The sequence below is a fragment of the Vidua macroura genome, chromosome 1, assembly GCF_024509145.1.
Source record: "Vidua macroura isolate BioBank_ID:100142 chromosome 1, ASM2450914v1, whole genome shotgun sequence".
Lineage (NCBI taxonomy): Eukaryota > Metazoa > Chordata > Aves > Passeriformes > Viduidae > Vidua > Vidua macroura.
The window spans coordinates 140970820-140992198 of NC_071571.1; the positions used below are offsets into that span (position 1 = coordinate 140970820).

Sequence of the window (21379 nt, forward strand, 5' to 3'; positions counted from 1 at the left end):
GCCGCGCCGTGTCCCGTGCGCAGGCGCCGCGGCTCGCGCAGGCGCGGGCCTGGGAAGGCGGGAAGGGGCGGCGGGGGCGGGAGCGCGGCACAGAGCGACCCCCGCCTGCCTCCCGCGGGTGTCCCACTGGTGGGAGCCGGAGGACACGAGACAAAGTTCCTTCATAACCAAGACTGTTATAAGTAACTTCAGATTCATCTATTTTAGGTTCAAATAAACGCTTGCATCGAAGAAACTGATAGGAGTTTGAAAGGTCATTGCATTTTGAATGTGTAACGAAACCAATCAGGAGCACTGCACACATGGAATGGTAACACATACAAAATTAATTTAAACAAACTCTTTTCATTGCTGTAATAAGGCTCTATTAATGAAATACTTAATTTCTTATTTGTTTTACAAATAAGAAAAACACCTATGTAAATACAAACTTGGAGCACAAATATAAAAGTATCGATTGTGTTGCATATTTCAACTAAGGGGCCTTCTGTGATGCAATGGAAGGAATTTCCAAGGCTTTTCCATTCATATAACCATTGATCTCTGGGACTGAAACTTCTGGTGTTATTGGGGGACCGGAGCTGTTGGAACCAGACAGCAAACCAGGCAGTCCTTCCCAGCAGAGAGCCATTCTAGTCTCTACACAGCTGATCAAACACCACACCCCTGCAGCAGCAGTGTGCAGCACAGGGCACTGACCTTGCAGCGCTGGGCAACAATAAACAGAGCTCAGGAAGTAGCTTTTATTCAGCTTTTTATCTGTACCAAATTCCAAGTATGCACACAGAGTGCATCTTAAGAGTTACATTTGATTTAGGAGGAGTTTCTCTACTCCCCCCACTCACTCTACAGCTGGAATGCTGGCAGTTCCAAGGTATTTCCTACCTCACATCTGAGTCTGATGGAGAAAATACTTTTTGTATCAAATAACCAACAACTGTTAAGTTTAAAACATAAATCTGAAAACTATCTAATATTAAACTCTGGTTTACTGACATGCAAAAAATAATTTTTAATGATGACAAAATTACCATCTCAGGCACTCCACTTCATGGCAGTATCATAAAAACATCCTGTTTCATTTCTCTACATAGAGCAGTATTATCATTACAAAACTGGAAGGTTTCAAAGCACAATTTCTACGTGCTGTTATTTGCCATAACAAAGTTTTAAAAAAATAATTGTACTACAAAGTTTTGTACATTCTTTAAAAAGCACAAGTAGTCTTCTGTAAAGCTTCAGTTTTACCTCAGCTACATTTTAATGACAGCTTATAGGATATCTGTAACACAATGTCCAACTACTCTATTATATTCACACTTCACTCAAATTAGTTTTTTTTGTAATATATATAAGGCCATTCTGCCAAGTATTAAAGTGTCAGGTGCTTGTGCTGATGGTGTTCATAGGCATGACCTTAAAAAGAACTACTTTTCAAAATCAAGATTGGTGTAGTCTCAGTGGGGAATGATTTGTTCATGAGCTTGATGAGCTCTGTGCTATTCAAAATGTGAACAGTGCATTGAAACTTTAATCTTTAAGAATGGCCACTAATGGGCAAAAGACTAAAATTTTCATTTTGTTATTCAATTCAACTGATTGAATTATTATCAAGGAGGTTTTAAATTTTCATTTCAGACTTATGGATAAACAGATTACATGTATTCAAAAAGTAGAAGTTGGGCAAAGGAAGGTTGGCTAAGAAGGCTGGCAAAGGAAGGTGAGCTGAATATCATTCCTTAGAGGCCACAAGTGTCCTCACACTCTCCTTAGCTGAGCAGAGAACACAACATGTTCAAGTAGCCTAGCAGTTTAAACTCAAGTACACTGTATAATGACGGTTGGCAATTTTTTCCCCCAGAAGGCAGCAGCAAGTAACATTCACTGTTACTACATTCAGTATCCTCAGTTCTTCAAACAATACTTGTTATGAGATGGGTCTTCTAGAATTGTAAACTTTAACACCATTCAGCATTGAGGAGCGAGCATATTTTGTCAGAAGAGCACCAACGGTCTGCTTCTCTGCACACAAGTCTCTAAAGAGGAAATAAAGCACATGACATTGGCATTAATAGATACTCTCACACAAAATGAATCTGTAAAATATTTGTAACTACAGCAATAAACTGCATTAAGATGTTAGGGAAAAAACCCAGAACTACTGTAACTGTCACGTAATGCTTTAAATTACCTGAAGTTTAGAACTTACATTGACGTTTATGCACTAGGCAAAACTACACGACTTACTTCAGAAAAAAGAATTTTGGGTTTTAGGCGGAGTTTTATTATTACTGTTCTCTAACAGAGTTTTCAATCTAGCAAAACAGCTAGCTCTGAACTATTCACTTATATTACAGTAAATTTAGAGCCACTCATAAAGGATTGATGCAGTTACTTCTGGGTTAGCATCAACATCTGCTCACTTATATCACAGCTGGACATTCCAGATAGTGCAGTAGTCTAAGTCTTAACCACCAAAGGAACAAAGGATTCAGTACAGGAAGCACTATTGCTTTATAGTTCTAGTGTTGTAAATACAGAGACTTATTGTAAAGGTCAGGATGTTTAGCCTTTGAATTGTCTGCCTTAATCAAATGAGAGTTATCACCCATTTAAATCCAGTAGGATCAGCTTTTTACACACATTTAAATCCAAAAAAGAGAGTTACAGATCTCAGAGGTGGGTATTCTATTCATATAGAATCCATTTAATTTAAAATGCAAAGTATAGTATTATCACTGACGCAGTGAGAGCTCATCAGAAGCCAGTTATGCAAAAAGGGAATACTATAATACTAATTATGTTTTAATAAAAATAAATATCTCCTTACTGTATATAAGGGGTAATATCCCCTTCTGTCCACTTTTCCCGTATGCCAAATAAGCTGTTGAATCTTTCCTGATTGTCTTCAGGTAAGTCTTCCACTTTCAGCAGAAAGATGGTCTCTGGTCTTGAACTTTTATCCACAAGAGCCAAGCCCTGTAGAACAGCATCAGAAAGGAAATGTTAAGTACTGACAAAACAATTGAACATCCTTCTTTCTGACTGTATTCCATGCAAGTTGCTCTTTGCAGATCCAAAGCCTTCCAGAACTGCACTACCAGAGGCAAAGTAAGAAGTATCATAAAGGCACTGTTTTACAGGCAGTATTTATAATTTCCTTTATGACAAGAAGGAAGGGAGAATCCATTGGGTTCCAACATCTCTCTGCCTTCTTTGAGCAAAAGGATTCCAGTAGTGTTTGCTATTCTACTGGCTCTCACTACCAAGCTGTTCAACAACAGCTTCAGCTTCTGTTCCAGTCACATTTACAAGTATTAGGTTGCAACCTTTCTTCAGCCTGAGTTACAGAAACCTGAATTATCATGATTCCAGACTACTGATGCTCATAGAGGACATCATAAAGCATGCTTGAACTCAAAAGCTGACAGAAACAACACAATACCCAATAATGGATAAAATCTATATATGACACAAGTCAGTTACACCCTACTCACAAAAGAATCCATACTTGTTTATGTGCTTACCTGAAGCTGATCAAGCCTTGTTGTCATCCCCTCAGGGACACTCTGTTGCCAGACTTCTTCAAACTCTGATAGATTGAATTTAACTGCATTTTGCAAAAGCATTTGTGCTATAGCTCTGCATATTTTATCTTCATGCATTTCAAAGAAAACCTCCCCTGCTGAGAAACAAAAACTAGGTTATCTTGGGTTCTTGCCTTTTGATAAAATAGCAGCCTTGTATTTCCATTCTGTTCTATAGTCTTCTATACACCAAGTATCCTCTTTTTTCTTTTCCTTGAGAAGTAATTTGATTTGGTATTAATTTGGATAAATTATGCTATCTTCTCATTATCAAAAATAAATTATGCAGAATACAGCAGCACTGTCCCAACTACAGTATGAATTTGTATCAATAGATGTGTTTTCCCTCCATGTTTTCCCCTTTCACAGTGTACCGTTTCTCCTACAGCTCTCATTCCTACTTCTGAATAGAAAACAAAACTTTTACTTCTTTAATCACCCTTATGAGATTATGAAGGGATGAGACTTCATTTTCTCACACATTGACTTGGCTAAAATTCTCTGAACTAAGTCAGGTATAAACACGTCAGTCTATTGTTTCAGCCACCTGCCTGTAATTCAGACTTGTTCCTTGTGCAAACTGCCTAAATATATTAGGACAAGAGTCTGTTGTCACTCCAATTACTTTCCTATGTCCTTTAAGGTTGAGTGCAACTCCTACTTCAGCCAAAGGTGAGATGAAAGCTACTGGGGGGAAGAATTCAGACTGAATAAGGGCAGTGCAGTATTGTATCTGTGAGATGGATAATGGAAATCTAATCACTACAACCAGCGGATCTTGTGGGGCAGTTCAAGAGATCATAGGCAGATACCTACTTCAGGCAAGCTGAATTAAAGCCATGGACTACTCATAATAGCACAAGTAATTGCTTAAATATCTGAGATCTCCTAAGGTATCCAAAGAGAGATGTCATCTAAATTTTACTAGTGAGCTCTCTTTAGTCACGTAATTATAGCTTGGAGACATTTAATAAATCACTTCCAGTACCTCTGTTCACAATTGTCTTGTACAGTTTAATAGCCTTTTTTTCCTGTGAAATTTCCTTTAACAATTGTACTGATTTTTTACCCAGTTTGCTCCCTCCTTATACTGGCACTGTAGCAAAGTAATTTGTTTGGGTCCTTCTTCACAAAACCTACATTTCCTCATTAATAACTATTTATTCTATGCAAAGTTAAACCATGTAAGCTTTCCCAAACTTACCATCATCAACATATTTCCTGCCATAGCTTAAAAGAATGTGTTCTATCATCTCTCTGGAAAAAAAAAATCAGACATCAAGCTCTAATACTGTTTACTAGGACACTACTGAAGCAGTTACCAAGAAAATTAAGAAACAGGTATGGAGAAAAAGAATTAACTGAGGAGGATAGATGATGAGACACATTTCCGTGGGTGAAATGAAGAAATTGGTAAAAAAATAAAAGGGAGAACAAAATGGGACAAATAACACATGGGAGCTGATTTAGTCTGTCAACCCCAAAGGTCTCTTCCACTTTCTAGTTATAACTAGCAAAGACTAAAATGCATAAGGGAAATAATAGAATAGATTCTTGCAGTATCACTCTTTTACAATGAGAAAGAATTGTATCCTCAACAGTGTGGCCAGCAGAACCAGGGCAGGGACTGTCCCCCTGTACTCAGCACTGGTGAGACTGCACCTCAAATCCTCTGTCCAGCTCCAGGCCCCTCACTACAAGAAGGACATTGAGGGGCTGGAGCACATCCAGAGAAGGGTAACAGAGCTGTGGAAGGGTCTGGAGCACAAGTCTGATCAGGAACAGCTGAGGGAGCTGGGGGTGTTTAGCCTGGAGAAAAGAAGGCCCAGGGGAGACCTTATCCCTCTCTATAACTCCCTGAAAGGAGAGTATAGCCAGGTGGGGGTCAGTACTCTTCTCCCAGGCAACAAGTGACACGATCAGAGGAAATGGCCTGACATATTTAGATTGGATATAAGAAAAATTTCTTCATGGAAAGCATTGTCAAGTACTGGAACAGGCTGCCCAAGGAACTGCTGGAGAAACCATCCCTGGAGGTGTTTAAAAGATGTGTAGATGTGGCACTCAGGGACATGGATCAGTACTGGACTTGGTGGTGGTGGGTTTATGGTTGGACTCAATGATCCCAATGTTTTTTACAAGTCTGAATGATCCTATGATGCAAGTCAAAAATTTCACAATTAATTATTCTTTACTGAATAAGAGGCACTTTTCTGAAGCTCTGTCATAAAATTGTACCCTAACTGCAGATATCTTTTTGAGCCAAAAGGCAATTAAATGGAAAATGCTACATACTGTAAACCTAAGACTTTCTTTGAATGTAATTCTGAATTACACCAGAAAACATACCCCCCTCTCAGCTAGTATGCAACAGGTAAACCAAACATTTTTGGCTAGCTATAGCTTCAGAACAGGTATTTCAAGATGCTCAGCAATTTACAATTTAAGCACATGCTACTTCCATCATTTCCAACTCAGCAGTAATGTTTCTACCGTGGATCAATGGAAATACTATCAATAAACACTAAAATCAGTTTACTAACCTGTCTAAAAATTCCCTTGAGTATTTTTAGAAACAAAGAAAATGTATCATTTACATAACGAGAACTAGAATCTAGATTTGCAAAACTATAATTCTAATAGACAGTTAACAACTACTGTAGTTACTCATCGTTAATAATGAATGTAGACAATTTTAAGTACTAAAAATAATTGTTTACCTGGGTTCTAGAGAGCCAAGTTCTTCAAGGCAGGCACACAGAGGAACCTTACTCAAAGGCCAGGACTCTGAATCTATCAGCTGAGTCACATGATTCAAGAGTTTCATCTCATAGTCAAAGTCTAAAATTCTCCAATATCCTGCCAAACAGAGCACCACAAAACACTGTTAGAAGGAAAACATTAACACCTTAATTCTATTGCCATTAAGATACATTACTGGAGTCTGGACATTCAGGTCACACCTGTACAGTATGCAGCAGCATTGTTTTTTTCAGGATTAAAAACTGAGAAAAGGAACTAAATAATAAGAGCAAATGTAAAGGAGAATGAAACTTAATTATCTCAATTGTTTGTAATTCTTTAGTAATTCTTTAACTGCCACAGATACAAAGACACTAAAAATATCACTCCAAGATGAATCAGATGTGGAAAAACTAACAGTTCAGGAACAGAACTGCATGTACAGGACTGGCTGCATTGGCCCTACAAAGCAACACCTCAGGGCCAGAGAAGTTCACAAAAATTCAGAAATCCAGATGACTCTAGGACTGTGATCACCTTGTGTCCCAGTGAGGGTTTGGGCATGGCCAAGTAAAGGATGAATAGGACCTGTCCCAATGTGAGGCACTTGCTCAAGCCTTTCCTCACATGGTAGGAAGACACTGAGATAAAACAAGTCAGGGAGGAAGAAAGGACTATGAAAATGATGGGGTTACCTAAGAATCAGCTATCTTTGCCTCTAGAACTACAGAAAGCAGTACCCATTCATTCATGAAGAGGGTGACCAGCTAAAAAATATTCATGGTGGGATACTATGATGCCAGTGTTTGTAGCAGCAAAGAAAGAGTTATCCTGGAAAGAGACAGACTGGCAGTGCCTGCTCAGCTTTATCCTTCTGATCAGATTCATAGCAGCAGAGGACACGGATCTATGGAAATAAGTCTTAGAACTTTGAAGTAACTTGCACCTTGAAAGACGAGGATATGGAATAGGCCTTAGAAAAAGGAAACATATTTTGGGGAAAACATTTCCAGGGTTATTTCCTCATAGGTAATAATATTCTTTAGATACGAATACCTTCGATTTTGCAGGCATCTATAACCTGCAATTGGTGGAGTATTTCTTCTTCACTTGCTTGAATCAGACTTAACAAATCTTCTGTTGTATACTGCAACAAGGGGAAAAAAAGGAAATAAAAGAGGTTATTCTTACTTCTTCGTTGCTTCAGCGACCATGCTAAATGCATTATAAGCTATAATGAAGGAAAGACTTCAGATAGATGTTTTTTCCCCCCAGACTGAATTTTCTAAGGTTCACCACACTCTCTGTAACTTTTCTTGTAACTTAAAACATTTTCTCAAAGGGTTATTGAATACAAAAGGCAGTCGAAATACAGGAAAGTCTTTGTACCAGGCCCAAGTAATATACCTATATTCCCAGAATGTCAAACTAGCACAAGCAGACCTTGTAAGTGAAGTATCCCAGCAAGAATAAAAAGTGAATGTGTTCTGGCTTTTCTGAAATAATATATTTTAATCTCTGGGATTCAAAGAAAAGGCAAAGCAAAAATCACTTATCATTGTTGAATAGAAGCTGGAACCTGCACTTCATACCTCACTGAGGGAAAGCCTCCTCCACCATGACCTCAACAGTTACTTGTTTTTTGGTGTCTGCTAATCAGTTGGCGCACATACAGCACAGACCCAGCCAGCACACAAACACCTCCCTGCAGAACAGTTATGTGGTGAGATGGGAAGGTGCTATGGGATACTGTGGTGAAGATGTGAGTGGATCAGAAATTATCATGAGAGTGAAGTAAATGGAAGAAATACCAGACTTCAATGCACAGGAAATAGGACATCAATTCCTTTATTCACAGTAGAGCCTTTTTAATCAACTCTAATATTAAAGTTTTGTTGATTATAGCTCAAGAATATTTCCTATCAGAAAGAAAAAAAAGAAGAAGAAAAAGAAAAAAAATCAGAAAGAAAAAAATTTGATTAAGTACTGGATTGAGATCTATCAGACTATGGGAACACAAATGGAACATACCAACAATAAGTTTGGAACATCCACATGTTAAAAAACCATTTAATAAATATGAAAGGCCTCCACTTCCTGTTATGCTATTCCTATCAGAGTATGTTGAAATATCATCAGGCCAAGCTCCTATCAACATGTCAATGAGGGATGACCCTATTATATAGTACTTAAAAAAACTGAAAATCATGAGACTCAGCTTACAGTAAACAACCAAAAAAGTAACTTGCTTTCAAACAGATTAAAGGTGGCCTGTAAATTCCCGGCATACCATAAATATTAAGTGTAAGCAAACAAAACAGTGGAAATCATTACTACACATACATTGTTTGGGATTTCAGTGTAAATTAATCCCATAGGAAAGACTTTTCCCCTGGAGAGCTTTCAGATTCATTTAGGAGTTCCACCAGAGCCAAGGTTAAGACTTGTCTGCATTTATCTGATATATCTAGTTGTTATCCAGTAAGCTCATAGAGGAAATGCATTCTCCTTCAAAAATAAATGGTGATCAATCCTCAAACCAGTCATTAACGTTTGGGAGACACTGACATCATCTTAATAATACTCAATATTATGAATAAATATTATTTCATATGACTTTTTCATGTTGCTGGCCTTTGACAATGCTTATAATTTTCAGACAATTCAAGCCCTTTAACCTTTGCCATTCCTTATTTTGCTGTATGTCCCTCTATGCCTAGATCAGCATAGGTAGGCAATTCTGGGGGCAAGATTCTGTAACTAATCAGAAATCAGCCTGTTAATCATCCAAGAAAAGAGGCATCATGTCTCTCCAGAGAGAAGTAACATCTGTGTTTGCACATACAAGCACATGCAGATGGTTTGGTGGTGTCAGCTTCGATCAGCATAAAATACTTGGAAGCAACTACTTTTTGGTTTTAAAGTCAAAAGGAAAACCAACCAAATGAACAAAATCCCAGAATTTTATCAGCCTTTTTAGCTGAGATCATTTGCTGCACAGTCCAGATCTCCCCATTACTCTTTAGGCCCCAGAATGAATTTCCTGGAAACACCGTAAGACAGCAGGATAGGATTTCATTTGTATTTTCCCTTCTTTCAGTGTGTCTTATTCCATGCCTTATATATTCCCTGTTACTCTCTTCAACTCCCTTCTTCTCCTTGTCATCACCAATTACTGACTGGCAAGCAACTTGCACATGGGTGTGCTCTGACCTCATACATGGCAGACACAAAGAAGAAAAGGCTGCATACCTTAGTAGTCACGTAACTCTCACGGAATTTAGAAAAAAATCTGAAGTTTGTGCTTCAAGAAACTTCCCATAGGAAAAGGGAAATGCCCAGCCTCCTTCCATGTCCTTCATTTTCCTCTTTTAACTAATAAAAAGGTTGCTTACCTGTACTCACTGGAAGGGCTAACAACAATCAGCTTGTTTAGGATAGAAGGGTTAAAAAATTAACTCAAAGAAGCACAGTGAATCATATGAGGAAAGGAATTTTTTTACTTAAGGATGTATTTTCACTTTAATTTGCTCATTACCAATTAAAAGAAAGCAATTTACACAGCTGATTTACCTTTGAAAATGTTGAAGTCTGATCTTTCTGACTATCAGGCCCTTCATATGGATCTTGCATTAAAAGCTTCCTCAGTTTCTTGAGTTTTGGTCGACATCTCCTTAATTCCCAATAGTTCTTGGAAAAACCAGCAATCTACAAGAGAAAACTGCAACTCTTTAAACATTTGAATTCAAAGCTGCTTACCAAAAATTATCAGCAAGCAGTGTTAACCCACTCACTGAAAACAAGTAACTATTAATAGGGTAATTACTTTAGAGATAAAACAATCATTGCAATGTTTTCAACGAAAAAAAAATTACTACAGACAATGAAGAATAAAAATCCACCGTTGATTGAAAAAAATTATGTTTGTAGTGCATAAGACAAAGGTAACAACTCAACTCTGCATGCAAATGATAGGAAATCACCATGGGATATATTGCTGCACAATTCCCCTCAAACTGCTTTTTGTCTTAACAATAAATTGTATTACTGTCATAAAAGCCCTCCTGTATTAACTTGTGTCTATCTTCCCCACTTCTTCACTATGCTTCAGGAGGGCAAAGAACATTGAATTCTTAAACTGAGAACCCTAAAATCATTCACTTTGACAAATGTTTTGATACACTAATTGAAAGAGCCACCTTTGAATACATCTCTATTTAAAAAATTGTATTCAGATTGTAAAATCTCCCTTTTGGGGAAAGCACTCCTAAAAATCAACCTGTAAATAGCTTACTTTAAAAATAGTTGCTAACACTGAGAAATTATATTTTCTTTCCAAGCTTTTAATACCTACGATAAGTAATTACTATGCAATGTAAATAAACCACAGTTTTAACTTCTTTGAAACAATAATAATCATAGATTACAGAGAAAGTTCAGCTGCCTAAAGAAAGGCTCTAAAGCCATTTTGGACACCCTAAGGCATAGCATGGCCCTATAAAAAAACACATTTATAAAGATGTCCTCCTGGAATTGGTCAATACACAAAGAAGCTACAGGAGACTTGTCCTTTCTCCAGTGGCAGCCTGCAATAGTGGCTAAGCAATACCACAGGGCATCTAAAATGGCATTAGAAGTCTATGTTTAGGCAACTGAATCCCAGCTGGGTTTCACATATGCATCTTGGAAAAAATATAATAAATTACAGAGAATAAGAAAGCAGGGAATTAAAGTAAAACAAACAAAAACCCTGAAAGACATACCTGTGAATGAATAATATTATAAGATGCCTGATCTGCATTCAGCTCCTCTGGAGTTTTGCAACCAGGAACAAACAGCAGCATATTTGAGGTATCTGCTATTTTCATGTCATAAGTTTTATCTTTGCTGCACAACACTGCATGTTCATCCTTTTCACCACGGATTACTAGGCTGGAAAAAAAAAAAAAACAGCATGGAAATAATGATGTATTTTTACCTCTGTTTCAGGATGAACACTTATTAAATCTGTCTGATATTTTTTCACATTCATACATTTGTAAAGAAATTACAAACTGCAGTTCTGTTTGGTAGCAGCAGTCACACTTCACCAAAATATAAAGATGCAAATGTCAGTTAATCTAATTGACAATGTATTCCCTCTTGTTTTAGTGTGGGAAAATTCAAAAGACAAGCATTCCAAGTTTTCATGCAGAACACAGTTAAATGCCTATAGTCATACACCGATTCGCTCAACCTCCCTAAAACATTGATGAAGTGATACTTAATGTGTGAACTAATTCACTAATCTTAGAATTTCGATTACAACTAGAGTTGTTCTTTAATGAGAACTGAAGCTGGCCCACTGTGAAACAAGAAAGCAAAGAGAACTTCCATTTATTGTGCGGAGCCCTTCAGATAATTAATATCAATTTCCTTGCAAGTAATTCCAAGCAGGAAAGAAAATAATCTTCTAGAACAATTCTGAACAAAGAGACAATGTAAACCACTCTCTTCAGCTCACATATTTGATGAAGTAAAGATTCTGCATGAGGATGTGAAAATACCAAAGCAGGGCCACGACAGGGGAACATTCAGTTTCTCCCAGGCTACGTACATTAACCTAAGTGCTCAGAGCTCAGATTCAATTCAATTAAACTGCTTCTCTTGTTTCCCAAAGCCTGCGTGCATGAACAAAGCTCAGCTGTGCCCCAAGGGATCAACTTGACTCAGGCCTCTAACTGATAATACTTCATCAGTATTGCACTAAATAGGAATGGGCTTACTAACATACATCTCAGAGAACTACCTTCTTTAGAGGAACTTCTCATTTTGTATCACTTTAAGGATTTTCTGTATGTCACTGGCATTGCAGTAAAGGAAAAAATTTAAAACAGTATCAAAACCTTATCTAGAACCTGCTCTGGTTCAGAGTTTGGCGTCACATAACCATCCTATCCTATGCCCATGCTATACTGCACATTCTTCCCTGCCAATTTGTCTATCTTGTAGGCACCCTGCCATCCATCAGGCCTCGAGAGTTCTAATAGGAAATTCTCAAAGTCAGCAGGACTCTTTTAGGGACATAATCTCTTTTTTAAACCTGTATTTCTGATCATAGAATATCCCGAGTTGGATGTGACCCACAAGGATCATTGAGTCCAGCTCCCGGCCCGGCACAGGACTGCCCAAAGAATCACAGCATGTGCCCGAGAGCGCTGTGCAATTGCTTCTTGAACTGTGGCAGGCTTGGTGCAGGCACTTTTTGGGGAACCTATTCCAGCATCTTCTGAGTTTTGTTTAGAAGTCTCCACAGCAGGAAGTTTTCCATAAAAAACAAACAAACAAACACAACCAAAAACCCAACAAAAACAAACGAAAGACGCTTCTTACAGGTGTAAATAGTTTTTAGTTTACAGTGTAACTGAGATTTAAGGGATTTAAGGCGCAGTTACACACACCGCATGAGAAGAACACAAGCACGGCCGAAGCCCCGCGTCCCGGACATCCCGGCGGCGCGAACCGCCCCCCGCGCCCGCCGTACCTGCGCCCCGCCTCCAGCTCGGCGCAGAGCCCCGGCTCCAGCTGCAGCAGGCAGCACTCGCCGCCGGCCTGCGGGCCGAAGCTGAGGCAGTGCACGGCCGGCAGCAGCTCCGCCGGGTTCAGCTTGGCCGTCTGCAGCGTGGCGTCCACCTCGGCGCGGCTCCGCATGGCGGCCCGCTCCGAACCCCGCGCCACGGCCTCCATCCCCCGGCCCGCCCCGGCCCGCCCAGGCGGGGCTGCGCCAACGGGGAGCGGGCGGCGCCGGCGCGCGCGGCCTGGGTTGGTTCTGCGGTTGGCGGACGGACGGATGGATGGAGGGACGGCGGGGCGGGCGGGAACGGCTCGGGGTGGACTCGAGGGGAATCGCTTCCCTCTGTTCCTCCACCGGGTCTAATCTGGGACAAACCTCCTGATTGCTGTCTGGCTGCACAGGAGCCGGGCTGTGCTGCAGTAAGATCTCTTGTTACGCCAGAAATGCAGTAAAAATATACAAAACGCGCAAAACTAAATAAAATGACAAAACATTGCAAAAACAGGCCCAATATGGAAGTCACTGCCCAGCTCTGAGGCAACATAAAATCATAGACGTGTTTATGATTGAAAAGGCTTCCAAGATCATAAAGTCCAACCCTTTATCCAGCACTGGCAAATCCAGCACTAAACCGTGTCCCTGAGTGCCACATCTACACGTCTTTTAAACACCTCCAGGGATGGTGGCTCCACCACTTCCCTGTGCAAGCCTGTTCCAGTGCCTGACCACCTTTTCTGTGAAGACATTTTTCCCACTATCTAATCTGAACCTCTGCTGGTGCAACCTGAGCCCACTTCCTCTCATCGTGTTAGTTTTTATCTGAGAGAATTCCTGCCTGGCTACAGCATCCTTTCAGGGAGTGGTGGTGAGCAATAAAGTCTCGACTGAACTTCCTTTTTTTCAGGCTAAATAGCCCCAGCTCCTTCAGCTGCTCCTCACCTGAGCTGTTCTCCAGACCTTTCCCCAGCTCCATTGTCCTTCCCTGGACACACTCCAGCTCCTCAATGTGTTTCTTGTAGTGAGGGGCCCAGAACTGGACACAGCATTCGAGGTGTGGCCTCACCAGTGCTGTGTACAGGGGGACAATCCCAGCTCTGGTTCTGCTGGCCACAGTTTCTGATCTAGGCCAGGATGCCATTGGCCTTCTTGACTACCTGAGTACAAATGTTCATGTTCAGTCACTGTTGACCAGCACCTCTTTTCCACCTCACAGCTTTCCAGCCACGCTGTCCCAAGCCTGAAGCATTGCTGTGCCACTCTCAAAGTTTTTCCTCGACACCAGAGCATGACAGCAAGTGCGGAGAGAAGGAGATTGAGTGTCCAAGCCACCACAGTGGGGCCTGACAGTGGGTGGGAAAGCACTGCTGAGGCAGCTGCCAAGCACTGGCATCACTCACCCCAGGTCATTCTGTCCTTCTGGGGACAATCTGACCAAGGGCAGCTACTTGCAGGTTCTCATCCACGCATGATCCCTTAGGAAAGGGCTTGCACAGCCACGCAGAGGTTCGTGTCCCCGTACCTCAGGGCTCAGCTCAGGTTCTTGCTGTGACTACGTCTGACAGAGGAAGCGGTGAGGAAGTGCTTGAGCTAAAGACATGACACAAATGAGTGGAAACCACAGGCATGGGCAATTATTGCAATGGAAATAGTCTGCAGCTCAGAGATTCAAAGGGAAGTATATTGACATCCTTAAACCATAAGAAGAAAACAGAAACGGAGGCTCAGAACAAAGCAGCTAAACAGCAGTGGGATCTGCAAGGAGCAGCACAGGATGCTTCTTCCCTGCCTCGTCCAGGACAACTGACTGCTCAGACAGTCACTGATTTTTTGCTGCAGGTCATAGTAACACTCAGCCTGGTAGTGTGTTAGCCCTAGCTGCCTGCTGTGTGTATCAGCTAACAAATAGTCACTCAGTGGTCCTAAGTTATATCTAACCACTTGCAGAATACCTCTGTGCTTGGTAAAAGTCTGTACCAAATGACCCAGATGAGGAGGTCATAACCCCTATTATGTGGGAACCAAAAGCAGGAGCTGATGGGGTGGAGCTGGCTTGGTTCAGTCCCAGCCTGGCAGAGACCAGCTGTTGTTGTATGTGACTGAGTCAGGCATCTTCTGTCTTCAGAAGGTGGTGTCTGAGTGCTGCCAGTGGGGCAGTTGGCCTTGGAGAAAACTTTGGCTGAAGTTATTAGGCAGTTACCTCTGTCACAACACATATGCAGTGGCTTGTTCAAAGACTCAGACATCGGTCATGTTTTCATGTTTTATTTCAGTTATTGGAAGGTGGAAATACCATCATTGTGCACACGGGAAACCAGAGACACTCCAACTTTGGCTAGTTTCTACTAATGCGTAGGTGCACACTGATATGTGTATACCCTTACTTGAGACTTACATTTTGATTTAATGTAAATTTAATCATGCACACCTCTCAAGTAAACCAGAAAACCACTTTTTACCAAGTAAGTGTTGAAATATGTGGTGGTTTGTTGTTTTACAATTGTTTTCTGTTAATGAGTTTATAATGGTTTGTCCCATGTACCCTATTCTGTCCCCCTAATGGTTTAGCCCTAACTTGTTTAATATCTTCCCACCAAGTGCCTGTCAGTCCCTATGTCAGCCTCCCCAGTCCCTCCTTTGTACCTCCCTTGCTTCCTTATAAGTCCCTGTAAATCCCCAGTTCACTGCCCCCTGCCTGTCAAGTAGAACACACCCTGTTTGTTCTGGAAAGTTCCCTGTCTGTTGCCCTTTCCCCAGCACACCATTGGACTGTTAAGCCTGCTCCCTCCCCTGTGCTGCCTTCATCGGATTACCCCGGTTGTGTTCTCCTCCCCCAGTGCTTCCCCATTGGATGTGAGTTGCTTCCACCCCCCTCATACCCTCTCTACTTTAAAATGTGCTGCCCCCCCCTTTCCTGTGCTTGCTTGTCCCTGGACCTTTCTGGGGAATAAAGTACCTTGGAATTGATATGAGTGGCCCCTTCCTATTTCTTTGTCTCTGCCCTTCATTCCTGCTTCGGAGCTGTGCTACCCACGCCACAGCCAGCCACAGGAGCAGCAACTCCCTGTGAGCACTGCCACCCTAGAGGTCTCAGGAGAGATCTGGGGGCAGCCCCTCCTGTTGTGCTCTCCGGCCATAGGGAGTGTGCTAGCCGGGAGAGCTCCATACTGTGGCTGCAACCGGACAGCAACAGAAATAGTTACTGAGCTTATTTGTGCTGGCTTTAATTTATACCTTAGTTTGTGCAATTTTCCAATGACCTTGCATACCTCCTTCTTCTTTCTACTTTTCATTCAATGAAATAAAAAGTTCTGGTATAGCCAAGAGACTGAATCGAAGGCATGGGTTCATGGAGTTTGTACCTTAAGAGATCTGCTATGTAACAGAAACTCAATAGTAATGAAATCACTGGATGTTATTCAGGAGTTGGCATTGATCTGTGGTCAGGAACATTTGTAGTAGTTATTTATTTTTCTAATCAGTTTTGCTTATCCTGGTAGTTCTGGTTCAAGATGCTTTTTTTATATTATAAATTTCAGAACTTAAATATATGTGCTTTTACTGTCTGCCATCTTTCTCTGCCTGTCCCTCGTTTATCCCTGGAAGTTGTTGTTCAAGGTCAAGCAAACTTGGCATGTAAATTTCCTGGAATTTTGGTAAAAATCAGTGGCTGGATGATATATTGAAACCCCTACTTGGAGGAATGCTGCTCTGATCCATTCTAAGAGGCAGAAGCCAACTGACGTATCACCAAACACATTGCCATAAATCTATAGAGATTCTCATTTCTCAGGAAACAACTGGTATTATGTATCTATTTTCACTGAAGTTGCTTTAGAGCAGTGATCTGACAAAAACAGGTTTGTCTAGGAACTCAAGAACTTAGTTTCTTGAAACATGGATGAATCATTTAATGAATTTGAATTGCAGAGAAAATGAGATGAACTATCAATGCTGCTGTCAATTTGTAAGGAAATGCATGATACGGCAAGAGAGCTTTGTAGGACCCTGAAATTATTTTATATTGATGCTGTGAGGTTATTTATTTACTTTGGAGTTGCTATAGAATAAATTAGTTCTGTTTTCAGCTTGAGCTCGTCTGGTGGACTGAAACTGTCAGGGGTGAGGAGCATATAACATCATGGTATAAGCAGGGGTGAACTTCACCTGTAGGAAGATGGAAGCAAGAGTTGAGGAAGCAGTAACTTCAGCCATCCTGACTTAACTTATCACCAACCGCTATCAGTCCACCCAGGTGCCCATTGGAGGCTTTAAGTGGCTGCTGTGAGCGTGCAGCTCTGAGTGTGAGGTATAAGGTGTACATACCTGTCAGCATAACTGCCAAATAACCTCAGCTGGGCTGGGGACAGGGCAGGAATGAAGTCAGGCCTCAAGTAAGATAAGCTTTGACATAGTTTTTCAATTGACAAATGTTAATGGAAATTAGTGTTAATGGAATATGGTTGACGATCGTTGAGTGAAGTTAGCAAACAAAAAAAGGATCATTGAAGATTTTTGTAGTCTTGCCTTTGAAGACCTTGGCCTATTTAATCTCTCCCAGAACTCAAAAATCAGGGATGTGAACTGTTAAATTAATAAAAGGCATCTGTTACAAATAAACAACTCCAAAGTTCCACAACTGAAACAGAGAATGATGAACTGGGAAATAACAGTGCATGGTAGTGCTGCACTACTGCTGCACCTAATAACTAGGTTCTAGTCATTAGGAGGATGACTTCCCAGTGTGATTGCCATTCAAGTGCTTGGGAACTCTACAGTAAAATGTAGTGAGAAAAATAGAGCTACATGAAATGGGGTGTTCAAATGACAAAGATGTACGCACTTGAAATTTACAGATGTCCTTCAAAGTACAACAGAGGTAGCGGAGAAAATAATTTAAAAAAGATAAAGCCAGCACTGGAAAAACTGACACAGTGCCAAAGTTGAATATAGCAACACATTATCAGCTCAATGATAATTACACAATTCACAGTTACAATTCTTGGAGATTATTCCAAAAGAGAGGCTCGTTTTGATTAAAGCCTCATAAACCCTAATTCAAGGGTTTCTTTTTTCAGCTGGAATGCCATCTGCAATATGTAAAATTAGCATGTGTGTTACATTTTCACTCATTAAATGACATTTTCTCATTGTCTAGAAATACCTGCCGTAGGATGTGCTCATTGTGTTTCAGTACAGAAGGTGACCACCAAAGCTCTAGGTGTGACTGGGGTTAGACCTCTGAATGCTCTTTCAGTACATTGCAGACTCCCGTGAGACACTGGGAGAATGACTGTCTACAATGACTGTGTTACATTTCCTTCCTAGGAAAACAAGAAAGAGAAAAGACCAAACAGAAAACATCATACCATTGTATAAATCCATGGTGCACACCTATCCCGAATAATGGTTGTCTAGTCTGTCTTAAATATGAGAACTAGGGATTACTGATGAAAAAACAGAAAGTAATGGGTAAGAGGAGAGAATAAATTTCTATGCAACACATTGAGAAACTTGGGAGATATGGTGAAAGTCAAAATTACTGTGATCCACAGAAGAATTAAACGAGTTCATAAAGACGTGCCTGTCTCTGTAAATCACAATATTCAGGTTTTAGTCATAACTCAGGATCCTAAATAAATTCAGACCCCCTAAATCACCACAGCACACACTCTTCTGCCCTCCACTGGAGTTGGTTATTGAGACATACTTTAATTTTTTTAAACTTTTTTTTTTTTTTGTACTGAAATGTAAAATAGCAAAACAGCAGCTTGCATATTCCATGTTGCAGACATTGGTTCATTTGTATTACTGTACCTCAGTAAAACCATCATACCTGATGATGTCAGCCAGAAAAGTACCACAAAGCAGGAGCTAATGAGTCGAAGATGCAGAGAAAATTTCAGCCAATTAGTAGAATAACCAGATAGCTCATTGCTACCTCAGCCAAGGCTGTGTTGTCAGTCTTAACAGGCCACCAGGGAGACGCAAAACACATATATTCAAATTAGGAGAAAATAAACAGCTGTAACTAAACCTAAATATTCATGTAAACCATACAATAGCTTGGAGTATCTTGGTGGCATATAATTGGTTCTGGCCTGGAAATACTGGAGAAGAAACAGTCAACCACAAAGCTGGAAAGCATACACCAAATAGTCAGAGCTCAAGCACGATCAAGACAATTTGGAAATGACTTTGAGAATGTCACTGCACACTGTTGTAACAAGCAAGAACCCAGATGCTCAATGCTTATGAGACAACCAGCAATTAGAGACCTGTTTCGTTGCTATGTTATTTCTTTGCAGAGACTGCATGTGTAATTGCAAACAAAGGCATGCAACATTGATTTGAAGATAAGGTGGGGTAAACCTGAGTAAGCTGGTATCCAGCCTACATTCAGAGCTTCTCCCAGTCTCAGCCAGTCAGCCAGGACATTCACTGCTGCACAGCATGTCCTTACAGTATTAACACTGGTGCAGTGAGTGGGGGAAGGTGCTGTGATCTTTGTTCACATTGGCATGAAAGAGCAAGCTGTTTTTTTCAATAATGTAATAATTAAAGGGACCCTTTTAAATTTAGAATACATGTCAGGCAGCCATGGTAATTCATGCATGAGTATAACATTAAAATCTTTTGCTCCCTGTACATAATTTTCTGGGTAGATCTCCAGAGTGCTTCTACCACAGCAAAGCCTGTAATTCAGACTCAGATGATTGTGCTAGTTGGGAAAATTAGCAGCAATACTATACTGCAGGCCCTAAAATTTAATCACATAAAACACCTGCTGTTAGAGATATTTAAAACAGTGTTACTATTAATATTGAGATGTTACATGAGATAAATACAAATAAATGTAGTTTTTTTTAATACTGTGTAGAGAATTTTGTGGCTAATTTCAGTCTGCAGACCTTATTAATACTGACAATCTAAATACCAGTATGTGTCATCTGGCAAGTTATCCCATCATCTCGCTTCTTGATTAGATGCTGTCTGCATAGCAGTAACCTCAGAGAGTGGGTGGTTTTTAGTTTATTATTAATTTTTAAGTCATTGCTGGGGATATATACAACACATATATCCCAGCAAACTACGTACTTACACTTTCTGTATGAATCTAAAATAAATAAATAGATTAATCAAATTAATGCAAAATATTTTTAAAAACCCAAAGAGGAAAATGCATCAAGTATTTTATTTGTAGAGAGAATACAATGGAGGAATAGAGTGGCACAGGAAAATGACAGTGAAAAATGACAAGATGAAAACTTAAATGAGAAGAAGCCCATATGGGAAAAGCTCATATAACAAAGGGAGCAGAAGCCTTACATGGGAAACATTAATACAAATGAAACATCATAAAAATTATGTCCAACAAATCTAATGCTGGAATGAGCTGCAGAACAAATATCTGATTCTATTACATTCTAGGTGTTTCTCATGCTTCTGCTTGTAGGGCCTTCTAGTTTCACTCTCAGTCATGATGAATAATGCAATCTCGGGCTGTAACCATCCAAGAATTACCATTTCACTCAATTTTGTCATTCTCAACTTTCTTCCTGATAGAGAAATGTTAGATGAGCAGGCTATACCCTTCCCATCCTGCTCCTCAATATACTTAGAAGCCCTTCTAATCCCATACCATTTTTAGCCTCAAATGAAAATGGAAAAACTCTGCAGGTATCTCTGCTGGAAACATTTTGTTCTGAAGATTTCTATCTACCCCCCCTCATAAGGTAGTAGGGCCTATGCCTAAAGCATCTCATGTCCATTATATTCTTGATATTCTGTGAAGATGCTAAACTTTTTTTTTTCCTTGCTGCTGAATACTGGAGTTTGTTAAGAGGACAAACATTTTTCCATTGTAATTACTGTGTCAACTAGTATCTCAATTTTTTTTTACAACTCTGTGAGTAATGAACAGTAGTAAGTGTATCAAAAGGGTTGTCAATGTCTTGAGATATATTTGACATATTGTGGTAGGCTATAACCAGGATAACACAAGTAATTTTCTATTCGCTGGATATTTTAGCTTTTTAGATCCCCAGTCACTGTTGACTCAGAAAAGTTCACTGCCTGTACAGTTAGGAGAGATTCTTGTCCTCTCACCTTCTCCTGCCTAAGTGTTGGAGACTGGGTCATCAGTTTTGACACAGACTTATCTACCAGAATTGCCTCAACCTGGGAAATTGCTTGGTAAGTGGATAATGAGGCTGCTGTCATCATGAGCTGCTTTAGAAGAGATCCTGTGTGAGGCATGAGACAAAATACTGCCCTTTAAGCCCATCTTCAGAGAGCTAAATGAGTTTTCCTCCAAAATTGAATGATTTGAATGAGGGAAACATCAAAGGCAATTAAAAAACTTCAAAAGCTTTAATTAAAAATTCTATGCAGGTTCCATTCCTGGGGGAGTGCACACTGGGGTCTGCCAAATTGTGTTACAGAAGAAATACAAGTGTAGTTGATCTATTCCACAGTGGGGATGTGCAGTAAGCGGGCT

At 40.2% G+C, this 21379-nt stretch overlaps 1 protein-coding gene across 2 annotated transcripts; it reads right to left on the reverse strand.

The window, feature by feature from the left end:
- Nucleotides 1-329: 329 nt before the first annotated feature.
- On the reverse strand, nucleotides 330-13055 carry DSCC1 (DNA replication and sister chromatid cohesion 1). Of its 2 annotated transcripts, none has more exons than XM_053998325.1 (9): nucleotides 12853-13055; nucleotides 11093-11261; nucleotides 9903-10037; nucleotides 7386-7476; nucleotides 6308-6446; nucleotides 4792-4844; nucleotides 3528-3682; nucleotides 2831-2979; nucleotides 330-2036 (listed from the first exon to the last, which is right to left on the reverse strand). In XM_053998325.1, the coding sequence occupies exons 1-9, from the start codon at nucleotides 13053-13055 to the stop codon at nucleotides 1928-1930; spliced, it is 1203 nt and encodes a 400-aa protein (XP_053854300.1). In that variant the 3' UTR covers nucleotides 330-1927. The 2 variants fall into 2 exon arrangements, with proteins under 2 accessions (XP_053854300.1, XP_053854307.1); XM_053998332.1 differs by having other exon boundaries at nucleotides 3528-3685; nucleotides 12853-13036.
- Between the last annotated feature and the right edge of the window lie 8324 nt (nucleotides 13056-21379).

What these genes read in the sequence shown, in the direction of transcription:
- DSCC1 (XM_053998325.1), bottom strand. Translation starts at nt 13,055, where the DNA reads ATGGAGGCCGTGGCGCGGGGTTCGGAGCGGGCCGCCATGCGGAGCCGC. An exon ending in CTTGGCTCTCTAGAACCCAG is followed by an intron (nt 4,845 to 6,307) that starts GTAAACAATTAT and finishes TTTTTTTTCCAG; the next exon opens with AGAGATGATAGAACACATTC. An exon ending in GATATTACCCCTTATATACA is followed by an intron (nt 2,037 to 2,830) that starts GTAAGGAGATAT and finishes TTTCCTCTTTAG; the next exon opens with AGACTTGTGTGCAGAGAAGC.